This window comes from Drosophila guanche, unplaced genomic scaffold (genome assembly GCF_900245975.1).
Source record: "Drosophila guanche unplaced genomic scaffold, DGUA_6, whole genome shotgun sequence".
Lineage (NCBI taxonomy): Eukaryota > Metazoa > Arthropoda > Insecta > Diptera > Drosophilidae > Drosophila > Drosophila guanche.
Window position 1 is genome coordinate 7,020,256 of NW_022995748.1, and position 12,859 is coordinate 7,033,114.

A 12,859-nucleotide genomic window follows, 5' to 3' on the forward strand; every position below is an offset into this window, starting at 1 on the left:
CTGCTCACCACTCCCACATCAAGCCAACAAGAATTTATCGAGTTTTTGTAAGAAAGAGAAAGGACACAATCTGGCGAAATCTGGGGTCCATGGCTTACGCAGCTATTTTTTCATTGATGCCTAAACAAAATAAATTGATCATAAATAGAACAACAAATAGAAAATTGAACCCACTATATTCCGCGGGATCTGCTTTTAGTTTCAAATATTAACCCAACAAAGTCCCTAAAATACTTTCGCATTTGTTCTACATTTCTGAACATAAATCTTTTATACAGTTATTGGAGCATCTCTCATCTTTCTCGGAATTAGTTGACCTGCCATTGACCCGATCAATTAATTTACCCACTCGAAACGTGGCCCACCCTGACCCAAACACACACAAAATCAAAACTCAATTTGGCAAATGCCAGAAATAATTCTCATACTTATTCGGCCAAGCCTGAGTTTCCAAATTTATTGCTGACCAAGTAGAACATAAATTAAATCTAGATAAATTTTCGAAAACTTAGAAAAGACGAGTGCGAGGCGTCTATATTTATATTCAAATACGAACCAAACTCGAGCCCCACTGTCAATGTGAAGACGTCTGATAAATGCTTGGAAAATGTGCCCAAAAATACTTCACATGCGAATTAACGCAATAAATTCGGTTGTCCAATGAAACAAAGAGCCAGACATTTGTTGGTCCTAACTCACACACTGCCCTCGGGTCCTTATGTTTGTGTGGCCCAAGGCAAAAGTTTGATTGGAAAACACATTTGTGATTTATTTCAGCAAACATTTAATAAATTGAGCTCGAAATATATTTATTTTATGCGACTGGCTGGCCCCTTTGTCCCTGGGAAAATAACTTGATTAAAAAACCGCAAAAACCTATTTGAGGGCTCGGAATGACCGCAGCAATTGTTTGGGGTCCAAGAAGCCAGCTTCTTCTCTTTCGGCCACAATGTTATGGCCGCCGCAATCCGATTCAATGTGTAATTTAACACGAAATGGAAAGCGATTGGCGAGAATGTCTGTGTGCATGAGTATTGGTTGACCAGGTGCTGGTCGGAACCACAAACCTGTGCGCAATCTCTGCCCTTCTTGATGTCCGTTTCCGTGAGGGGTCGGCGAAGGGCAACACTTCCAGTTGAGTTTATTGATGTAGATATGGGGTTTATGGGCCAAAATCATATAATCCCCAGGGATTTGTCTTAGTTTGGGAATTGTGTGTCCAATTTTGGCAGCGAAGTTATATCTGAGAACATTTCTATGGGCAGTCAATACATTTCTTAAAGCTGCTGATGCCATTTTCCACACTGATTTTTTTAGAAGCATATTTCACGTGTGGACTTTTGAGTTTCTTTTTGCATTCCTCAATTATCATTAGCGTTTTTCTTTAGCCTCCAGTGAAATCTCAATCTGGCATCACGGAATGGGTGCCGTGCCCACATTTTCTGCAGACATTTTCGATTAAAATGCGTTGCATACTTTTATGCGCATATTCACACAACCCACACACAGACTTCCATCAAGACAAGGACCTCCGCTTGGCCCGATGCGATCCACCAGAAGGGGGGCTCTTCAGAGAATACAAATAATTACGTTTTTTGTCTAACTTTTTTGTTGGTTTATGTGACTGGGACTGTGACTGTGTCTGTGTCGCCTGGTTCCTGCTCCTCCACACGTAACTTTTCAATGGGTAAAACTTTTTGCAGCCTTCCTCTGCCCGGACAATTCACACACACAGAGAGAAAGAGAGAGAGAGAGAGAGAGAGAGAAGAGAGCGGTGCATAAAATGTTTGTAAGTGACGTTGAAATTGAGACACTTGTCGCTTAATTGTTTTTCAAGCTTCCACATAAAAAACGTAGCCGAAGAAGGGACTCCACTCCCCCTGCCCTTGCTCTCTATATTTCCACCTATTCCCATTGTTCTCTTCCTATGCAATAGATAAATGTTGTTCTTGTTGCCTGCCGAGACGTGCTGGGGAAATTGAAAAGGGATTTGCCTTTTGCCTTTTTTTAAGGGCATCATTTACACTTCTTATTCTTGGGGTGTGCCTCCAAGTTGTGCTCTGGTTCCATTTGCTGTAGCATATTTCTGTTTGCATGACTTCTTAGTGTCGCATCTGTGGGGGTGTGGCCCCGGGTTGGACTGCACTTTCTGTGGTTACTTGTCTGTAGATTATTTTAAGTAATTATCAAGCGATTTGCGCAAAGGTCTTAAGTGTTCTCAACTTCTGAAGAGGTCTCTGATGATGGCAGCGGCGACAACGATGCTGGCCATAAGAGCGGAACTGGGCGTGAATTAAAAATGTAAATTTAAGCAGTTAAGTGGAAGACAGTTGCATGTAATTGCTGTGCCATAGTGCAGAAAGCGGACAACTCTTCTATTTTTCTCACAATGCTGAAAGGACGCAATCAAATCGCAGCTGCAAAATGTCGCCTCACCAGCTTGCTGGAACGTTAAAGGGGACCTAGAATCGTTTTCTATAGAATAATGATGCTACTCCTGACTGCGCATGTATGGAAGAATATCTTTGTCCATGGAGTCATATCATTATTTAATCGGAAGTTTCATGGATATATGCTAGCATGCGTTTTTATCAGGATTCTAATTTTGTGTTGGTCCGCTCTCTTTTTGCGCCTTTTAGCTGCTTTTTGTTTGTCCTTTTCACCTAACCCGCTTTGGTTACCTTTCGCATATTTCCCCCATTGGTTGTAATGAATAGACAGGTAGAAAAAATTGAAAATAATTATATTTGCTCGAGAGTTTAGTAGTTTCCTGCTTGGAATTCTGGGATCCTGTTAGAGGTCTACAGTTTCGAGACCCTTAACTCTATTTCCATTCTTCCTTAAGACCATTTACATGCCTTAAACTGTATCAATCGATATAGTAAGTGGGCCTTATACCCTTATACCCTATACCCCTAGCCTTTTTGGCCCAGCTAGAGCCTCTGAGCGCCTGTTCGTTTGAGCCAGTTTTGAACGCTTCACTGATCCCAGGTGATGCTGCAGAAGATCTGCAGGAACTCTTGTACAAATAAACTGTTTGTCGGTTCTGTTGGCCTGTTCGTTTTGTTTTCGTTATCGTCACGCTTCGTTGCAGAAATACAAAAATTCGGAAAAAGAATTTTGATCTTTTGAGTAGCAAATCCTGATCTACCGCCTGCAATTTTTGTTGGCCTGTTCCTTCTGTACGCATGAATGCGTTTCAAGGCTGTTCGGCTACCTGCCTGGGCATCAATTCTATTATATTAATATACTCTATGTGGGTGCCATCTGCATCGATGCTCATTAGTGGCAGTCATGATTAAATATGCATCTGTACCACTGATAACTGAAACATCCGCAGGATGGTTAATCTAAGTAAATATAATTTAGGTGCACTGTCATTAAGGATGGGAAGTTAGTCAATCAGGTTTCCCTTTAATTGCATAAACTGGTATTGATTTGATTGGATTGCTAAGGCCAGCTAAGAGGCTGGTCGTCAAAGCTCTGAGTGTTGTCCGCAATTGTTAGAATTTCCAACAGTTAAAGGAACATCTGTAAATGAATATCAGTCGAATAATGAACGTGTTTTCGGTGTCTAAATATTTTCCTATAATTTGTTTGCATGCCGCACTTTTCCTCTCTGATTTAAAGGCACACAGAAGCTCAGTATTAAAAGGACGAGCACATAGACAAAAGTTACGAAGCGTTGAGTGTTGACGGGTATACGATCTATGGTCGGTTAACTCACCTAAGCCTGGAAAATTGAATGCAATTGTGACAGAGTGACACAGGCAGAGACAGAGAAAGAGTATGAGAATGAGTGATGGTCAAGTTGGGGGCTCTCTGGGGTAGACCAGGGCTGGGATCAGGCTGTGTGATGGTGGTGCTTCATGTTGTATAACTTATTACGACCATAATTAACACTAAATTCCCCAAATGGCAACGGACAACTGTCAACTGCAAAATCATTTGCGGTGAGAAGCTGAAGCCGAAACAGAGGCCGAATGGCACAAAATTCATGTGAATGCAGGCAGACTGGCAGATGCTGATGCTGATGCTGCTGGTGGTGCTGCCCCTGCCCCTGCCCCTGCCACTGTTGATGTCATGTTGCAGGATTCGGTTACATGGCAGCTCAAAGAGAGTGCCGTCATCTCATGTGGGCTTCTCTCCTTGGCTCTTCCTTCAGCTCTGTTCCCATTGCCCGTCGCTGCTGCTGCTGCTGCTGCTGCTGCTGACTTATGCGATGCGTCCTGCTGCAGCAAATTATAAAATGTTTGCCCTACTGCACGCTACACATATCACAAGTCATGCCCTGCAGTGCTCTCAGTATCCCAGTAAGATGATGTGTCCTTATGCCGCATCCATGTCCACATCCTGATTTCATTTCCTTTTATTTCATCTTGTAATCAAATTAGAAGAGCCAAGAACAATTGGGGTCACATCATGCGGATGTTGCCGACCTCATTCACCCGTTTTAAAATATATTTCAAATACTTCAGACTGTGTAGAAGCGCTCCAGAGCTCTATTAATGGTAATACTAATTTCGTTTTTCTCTTGCAATGCATATGCCCAAATGATTTCAAGAAATATTCGATACCGCATGGAAACAAACCTTCTAATTAATGGGCAGCTCTCCTTCTGACTCTGCGCCTTTGGCACAACAGTAGGTTTGGAGCTGCTCTGTTCTGAGGTATCGGGAGGTTCCCTAAATCAATATCACATTGCAGCCAAGGAGGAGGGAGATTCCGAAATTTCATGTCCTCACGGCAGCCCCATTCCCTGCAACTCTCTCGCCAGCGTCTGCATGCTTGCAATTGAGTTTTGAGTTACACAACCGCAAATAGACAGGGAGCGATTCCAGACGAGTCATCAGAATTCCTGGAGGGCTCTGGGTGGCTCGCAATCTGATCGACCAACCGGAGGAGTGGGCCAAGACATCCCCGTCTCGTGTGTGTGAATTGTCTGACGTTTATGATTGCTGCAAACAAAAGCTACGATGACTGCACTTGAAATGGATAATTACGATGTGCAATATTTGTCCACTGTCCCGGCACACAAACAACCCACAAAGGATCCTCCTCAGGGGCAAGCGAGCCACAGTTTTAGTATATAAATTGAAGAGAACTATTGATTGCTCATTAAAACGTTGGGTCTGTGTTCCACAAATTAATAATATCTGCAACAGAGAACTAGCCTCATGAGAGTCTTTAAATATGGGGGAATCACGAAATTATTTTATTGCTCTTAGAGTCTTCAGGATCTCACTCATTGCTCTGGCGTTTCCAACGGGCACACTGTGACCAGCATTTTTCACCCAGAACATGGTCAGAGTTCCACCTGTCTTCTGGAATCCCTCGATCTTGTCCCTTACAATGATGGCTTCCCGGGGAGCACTCGAGTAGGCGCCTCTACCGCTCCATTTCAGTCTCTTTATCCAGTGCACGGTGCTCAAGGTAGAGCAAATCAGATCCAGCTGTCCCGAAATTATATTCACTTTAAGGGAAGTGCCTTCCAAAAGCTGTTCAACTGAATTGGGCAATTTTCTCGACATTTAGAACTCTTCAAATTAGAATGTTTAGATGATCTTACCTGTGGTCAGAGCAGCTTTCATGAAATCGCTACTGAGGCTCTCGAAGACAACGTTGCTGAAGCTTTCGAATTGAAGACTTTCGCTTAGGTTAAGGGCAACTCTGACTGGACCATTCATAAGCTGGTTCTCGCGAAGTTCCGTGTTCTCCGTAGGTTCCATAAAGTTGTACAAATCTATTCCCTGAGCAGCTATGAGCCGTTGCACTGTGAACATCTGGTTAGTAGCATCGCTCCAGAGATTCCTTTTCATCAAGTGGCCAACTTCGAGGGAGGCTTCATGGATATCGCTGTACAACTGGTCGTCAATCGCACCGATTGTGAGCAGGATGCGCCCCCAGGACATAACGGAGAGCAGAGGTGATATCCAGGGACTGACCAGGTTAACGGAGATCAGTTTGGAAGTTGTTTCATTCTGCAGTTGGAGTGCAAACTCTGACGCCACCTTGGCCCCGTAGCTCTGACCGAAGATGTGCAGGGGAACCTTTTGGAATACTCTGTGTCTGCTGTAGAAACCATTCATGAAGCTGACCAGATCCTTTCCCAGTTCTCTGTTGTTCTCCGAGCATTTTGTGTGATTATCCAGATAGCTGAAGCCAGTGCCCAGCGGTTGATCAATGAAGAGTACGTTGAAGTCTTTTACCCAAGTTGAGTGACGCATTTGACTGTCCATATCAATGGGACCCAATTCCCCAAAGTTACCATAAGATGTGGAGGCTGAACCGGGCCCGCCTTGCAGCCAGATGATCAGCGGTCGGTCAGCATAGTTCGGAATATTCCCACCTGTTGTATAGAAGAGCCAGTAGAACATGTAACCTCCAGGACGGACCTCGATGTGGCCCCAGTCCTGTTCTCCAGGTCCATATCCGCGACGCCCTGAAGGAGGTTTCTACCTTTTTCTGGGTCTCACATTTGAATGATTTACATCGGAGCTCATACCATGGGATATCCATACTAAATGGGCAAACAAAACAACGATGCAACTCAGAGCTCTGCTCATGTTAAACTGAAATCTTTCTTCGCTACTTGGGACCATATTACGAAAAGTCGCGTTGCGATAATTGCAATGACACGGTAATAGATTGTGAAATCGGTTTCTCCGAGAGCTGAACGTTGGTATTTAAGGTGTTGGTTTCAATTTTTTGTTTAAGTTTAAAGTTATGTTTTAACAACAAACTATTTATCACTTTGGAAGCGTTCAACAAATATTTAAATAACGCAAAGAAAGAGGTATGGAATATCTGTGCTGGGAACACTAAGAGAAATTCGACTTCCATTCACATTTCCCTGCAAAAACCTTCAGTTTAAAGCTTCTCTAATACATGACTCGACTTTGTAAGAGCTTTCCATGTGCCAGAGAACTTTTGCCAGACTGCCTTGAAAAGTGTAACCAGTAAACAAGCGAAAACTCTTCTACAATCTATCTTGCATCTTTTGTTATCGGACAATACCCTACCCTACCATGTTGTTTGTCCAATGAAAAAAGTTTTCAATATGCAAAAGCTTCACCAACACTTTCTCTCTTTCCCACTGTGCTTCTCTTTCGGTGTGTCTCTCTGCCTCTCTCTTTGTGTCTATGACCAGGTGTTTTATGGAGCAAAATATTTTCATACATTAAAGTTTTACGGAAAAGACAACAAGAACTAGAGTGTGTCCTTGGTTGAGTTCTGTAACTTATGGGAGAGTTACTTGGGAAAAAGAGTACGCCGTCTTCTTGAGCTTGTGTGCATTCTGTGTGACAGAGAAACCAACAACCATTGATGGAGAGAAAAAGAGAGAGAGAGAGCAAGTCAGTGGAAATATCTGGCAACACTTACAGGCGTAGATGCTGCCTCTACTTTAATATCGCAAGTGGTGGGTCAGAAAAAGTAGAGAAATGAATGCTTGTACAATTATGTATGACATGTGCGTGGCTATTTAGGTACTAGGATCCTCCGTGCCACCCGGTCTGCGGAGGACACTCCTCCGCTCCTGTTAACTGAAACTAAACAGTAGAAACACGGCTGTCAACAACTGTAACATTTACCGCATGTCGCCCGGCTCGGCGCTGCATGACAGGACATGTTGTGGCTACTCGGGGCACCACACCCAACTGGCAGCCCACTTCTCTCCCCTCTGGGTTCTAGTTTCATGGCAGTGATAATGCCCTGGCCCTGGGTAGACCAACTCCCACAGAAAAGGGATTCAGGAGAGGTTCCAGCATCACCACTTGGCTAGCTTAATTGTTTAAATGCATTTTAAATTTGCTCTGGCTAAAAGGTACTCCAACAATTCTTGAAGTACTGAACACAAAAAAAAAACACCTGAAGTAATTTTATCTCTTCTGGTGAAGCAGCAAATTGGGAACGTGGTGAGAAGAGAAGGTAAATAGATCTTATCAAAGTGGTCGGAGGTAGAGAAATCTATTTAATTCCATTTCTTTGCTAGGCATTCTACATGCTGCTTGAGCAAGCTTCCATACAACATACAAAAACTGTATTAAGCGCATCGAGAATCATCCCTTTCAGAGTCTCAGCAGTGTGCAGCTTTTAGCTCTCTCTCGATGCAGCTCTCTCTCTCTCTCTCTCTTGCTGCATAGCAACACGTACGATGATCTCTATTTACCGTTTCGCTTTTAATCTCTCCTTGAACATTATTGCTCGCTCTCTTTTACACCAACAACAACGCAGCTATGAGTCAGACACTGGACAAGACGGTGCGTGCGTGCACAGCGATGGTATAAGCAGTGACCAAAAACAAACGGTAAAGTGCAAAGGAGACAACGAAAGGGAACACGGCAAGAAATTTTGTAGTGAGTAACCACATATGTACATATACACTGCAGACAATATTAAGATTCGACATGAGGCAGATTTCAAGTGTGAAGGTAGTTTGGTGGCGACAAGAGTGAAGTTTTATGCCCATTAGTCCACTGACAGGTACCACTATCTGTGTCCGAGCACAGATAGTCGCGAGGCGTCGTTTCGCCTTTGGCTCGAGTCATAAATTAGCATTTGCATGCGATTGCGTTTGCGATCTGTGTACGAGTGTCTGCTGCTTTCTCTCTCAGTGTCGGTATATCTCCCGGGTAGCTCTCCTCTTGCTTTGGCTGCGTTGGTTCTGCCGCATTGGGCACGCAATTTATGGGATCACAAAAATAACCGAAAATAGAAGAATCAAATATGTTTTTACCATTTTCTGGACGACTATCAAGAAAAATGAAAAAGGATGTTGGCCCAATTTTCGAAGTTTCTCTTTGTCGTTTTTGACCAATAAATTCAATAATTTATTGCCAACAAATATCTCTATTTGCGATAGCAGCTGCAGCAAATATTTAATCAAAACGCTTCAATTTAAAGGGAGCAAACACAAAATTATTTGACAAACGACAGGAGCAGCGACAAAAAAAAAAGCTCCCTTAGGGGAAGTGAAGTGTATTATCACCTCAAATATATGTAATAAAGTGCCGGGGAGGCCTCTGACACAAAGCAGACACTCTTTGCCCTTTCCACTCATACACACAGACAATGGCAAACATGGCACAAAACAGTTGGCAAAAAATAAATAGGTAGCATATGACAATGGGGACAGGAGAGCCAGCTTGAACTCGAGTGCGAACCCAGCCTAAAGCCAGAGCAGAACAAAGGCCAAAGCCAATGAAGTTATCATCGAGCGCCAGACAAGCGAACAGACGGCGCTTGGGGAGACGGTGCGGCGGCACATCCAAATAAATAAATTACACTTGGGCAGGAAATTCATCTACTTAGTCCCCGCAGGTGGATGACACCACAGACGAGGTCTTTAACATACATACTAAAAGTAACAGAAGTTCGAAGGGACCCTAGAAGGAGAACTGATATCAGATGAATGAACTTGCGTACACAATCCACATCTATGTATAAATATCAAAAACTAATTCGATAAACGGCAAAGTTGTATATTCCAAGTACACTTTGACTTCAATTTCAACAAATTCTCAGACGTAGCTTAGTCCATATTTTAGTTTAGATTAAATAAAACTATGGCTAAGGCAACAACCATCAAGGACGCACTGACCCGTTGGGAGGAGAAGAATAGCCAGGAGGCCATCAGCGCCACTCAAATTGGACTGCAATTCCAGTATCCGCCGATAGAGAAAATGGACCCAACCCTGAGCACTCTGGTGGCGTGCAACCGTCTGAGTTTGTCCTCGAATATGATCGAAAAGATCAGTGGGATATCGGGCATGAAGAATCTGAGGGTGTTGAGCTTGGCCCGCAACAACCTGAAGACTTTAAGCGGTATCGAGCCACTGGGCGAAACGCTGGAGGAGCTCTGGGTCAGCTACAACATAATCGAGAAGATCAAGCCGCTGGAGTCGATGAAGGCACTTCAGGTGTTCTACATTTCGCACAATCTAATCAAGGACTGGGTCGAGTTCATGCGCATTGCTGTACCTCCGAATCTCACCGACATTACATTCAATGGCAATATTCTCAGTGAGAACATGGAACCGGCAGCCTTTACCGCCGAGGCTGTTCGCCGCTTGCCCAATCTGAAGAAACTAGACGGTGAACCAGTCATACGCTAAATACCAGACACAAAAACCAACACAAAACAGATACACAACGCAGAAAACAGACTTCAGAACAACACAAGCAATGCAATCGAAAATAAAAGAGAATCCCATGTCTAACCAAAACCCTTTGACCTGAATGTTCAAGCTAGGCCTGCGCCTCCTTGCCTTGTCACGCCCACAAAACAAGGCCGGCATCAGGGACCATCATTGACCGCCGCCTCTCTGTGTGTGTTGGGCATTTGTGCAAAACCATTTTTCCATTCAATTTCTTATGCTTTACAATTGAGAAGCAATGCAAGAATTTTCCAATTTTCAATGCACTTCTGCAGCTGCTGATGAGTTCCATTGTTTTGCCAGCCTCCAGTGATACGCACTCTTTGGAGTAAGGCAAGGAGTATTTTCTGTACCCTAATATCTATAACTGTTGAGTAGAGTGGCGTACAATTTTGGTAGAGTATTAAACCCTCCATTTTGCTTGAGAATTTTTCTCTCATTGCTGTTCATGTTGACGAGCTGTATGACGAGTGCAAGGTGCATTTATCCAAGCTCCTGTGTACGCATTGTCTGCATATTTTCAAGTCGAAAAAGTAATGAGCCCTTCTGCCTTCTGCCTGCAACAAGAGGGCGTGGCCTGTAGGGAGACTGACTTTTCAGATTAAAGAGGGGCAGGGAAGGGAGCTGAGTTGCTGTAACGAATTCAGTTTGAAGAGTTTGGATTTGTATGTAATAAAAAATGCAGAGTATTGACTTTATTCAAATGCAGCATAGGCCACATAATCCATCAGCAAATAACAATAAATTGTTGATATCCACACATAAAAACCACAGTTAAAAGTTCCCAACAAGTGAAAACAATCGAAGATTCAGAAGTTGACTTGGAATCTGCTTCCGTCTGCCGTACTCTTATTTGTTTTCTGTGCATAAATAATCAACAAACTGTGTGGAGGGAGAAGGTGGACAGACCGACAGACAGATAGAGATTTTTGGCAAACAAGCGACTAAACAAAATATATTTATGTGAGAATGTCAATTTTTGTCTGCCAACCCAAAACGACACGAGATAAAAACGTTGAACAAAATCATAAAAACAGCAGCCAGGCGTGGCCAAACCCAGCCAAAACACACACATGCCCAAACCGAATCAGACCGATTGCCAGACACCAAAGTTTAATGATACTTTTATGTCTTTTCGATTTAACAACTTTTCTACTCATAATACTGCTGCTGCTGCTTCTGCTGCTGGTGCTGATGTTGTTATTTGATAAACAACAATATTAATGTAAACATGAAGGCCTGGCAATAGTTCGACGTTTTGGCAGACAAACAGCAAACGAGACAATTGTACAATTGAATGCACACAAAAATATTTTCGGCCAGGCCCCAACTAAACGGTTGGTTGATTGGGCCAGCAGCTGCCAGACGGAGATGAATTCGAATTCCGAACTTAAAGTGCAGATTAATTTAAGAGGAACCACTAGAAAATAGTTTCCAAATCAAACGTATAGCACAATTATCGAAGATTTTCTTCTTTGATTTCTCTTTTTCTCATCTACTCTTCTCCAATTGATTAGTCATATTTTAAGCCAGACAAATAAGGAAGAAAATGCCTAAAGTTAAGAAATCTGAGAGCATTATGACGCAACTGAATGCCTTGCCTTTCCCCAGTAATTAAAGCTTTTGTTTTGTGAAACAATTTGCAAAGAATGTCTGAAAATAGAATCGTTTTACCATTTCTTCTTTTGTATTTAAAAAAATATATAATATTATTGCACAAATCTAAATGCCAAATGCCGAAGGGGTTGGTAGGTTGATAGGTTGGTAGGTTGGAGTGGCTGTGTTTGCGAAAGCTTATACAAAATTTACGTTAGAAGTTTGTGTGGCCAGAGGCCGGGTTCTGGCTGTTCTTGTCCTTGTCGTTGGCAACTCTGGCCATGACAACACCGAACCGAACTACAGCAGCACTCGACTGCCCCAACTATACTGCACTGCACTGGACTGTACCATACCATACCCATGTGTGTGTGTGTGTGTGTGTGTGTGTGTGTGTGTTGGGGGGTGTGGGCGAGAAACTTGGAGTGGTTTTTGCGCTGTGGTTGCGCAATCGTCTGTGTTTGTGCTTCGGTTCTTGTGTCCGTGCTCTGGCCTGTGCTCTTGGGTTTGTTTTTTACATTTTGTTCACTTGCTGTGGTCAAGGGTTGTGTCGGTGCTGCCAAAGTGTTGCCATATATTCTAAATATGTTGGTAAGCCCCTGCTAGCCCCTGCTGTTGGCCGTGGGCTGGGCGGCAAAATTGGAAAACGTAGAAGTGGCCAAAACGACAGTTAAACGCAAAACGGTAGAGAAAGCCACTTGGCAAACTAAACGCGTGATTTATGCCTCACCAATGATAAGAGACAGAAACAGTTAGAAAAGCAGGTGAACAAATTAAAGGAAAAGGAATGCAAAATGGATAAAGATAAAGATAAAAGTGTGGTCTGTCTGTCCGGGTGTTTTAAGCCGAATAACAAAATGGTCAACGAAAAGAAAACAGTTGCCAAATGGCAAATTAATATAATTTCCATGTTTTGCTAGTAAAAATATATAGGAAAAACTCTTTCAACTCTGATATATTCCAATCTACTCCTTTCATAGTTTTTAGCAAGCAAACGCCTCTTCGTTTGCTTTTCCCAGTCTATTAGAGCATTGCAAATCTACTCCAAGGTTGCTTTTGCTGGCAGTGGCATATCTTTAAGTTACTTTAAGCCCCAGCCATAGACA

The 12,859-nt window shown here is 43.0% G+C and overlaps 2 protein-coding genes across 2 annotated transcripts; one reads left to right on the forward strand and one right to left on the reverse strand.

Annotated features, from left to right (window-relative positions):
• Window positions 1-5,195: 5,195 nt before the first annotated feature.
• On the reverse strand, window positions 5,196-6,566 carry LOC117583981 (retinoid-inducible serine carboxypeptidase-like). The gene is made up of 3 exons (XM_034272688.1): window positions 6,506-6,566; window positions 5,570-6,442; window positions 5,196-5,506 (listed from the first exon to the last, which is right to left on the reverse strand). The coding sequence occupies exons 1-3, from the start codon at window positions 6,564-6,566 to the stop codon at window positions 5,211-5,213; spliced, it is 1,230 nt and encodes a 409-aa protein (XP_034128579.1). The 3' UTR covers window positions 5,196-5,210.
• A 2,968-nt stretch (window positions 6,567-9,534) lies between these two features.
• On the forward strand, window positions 9,535-10,150 carry LOC117584157 (dynein light chain 1, axonemal). Its single transcript, XM_034272919.1, has one exon. The coding sequence runs from the start codon at window positions 9,567-9,569 to the stop codon at window positions 10,113-10,115; it is 549 nt and encodes a 182-aa protein (XP_034128810.1). The 5' UTR covers window positions 9,535-9,566; the 3' UTR covers window positions 10,116-10,150.
• The last annotated feature ends 2,709 nt before the right edge of the window (window positions 10,151-12,859 follow it).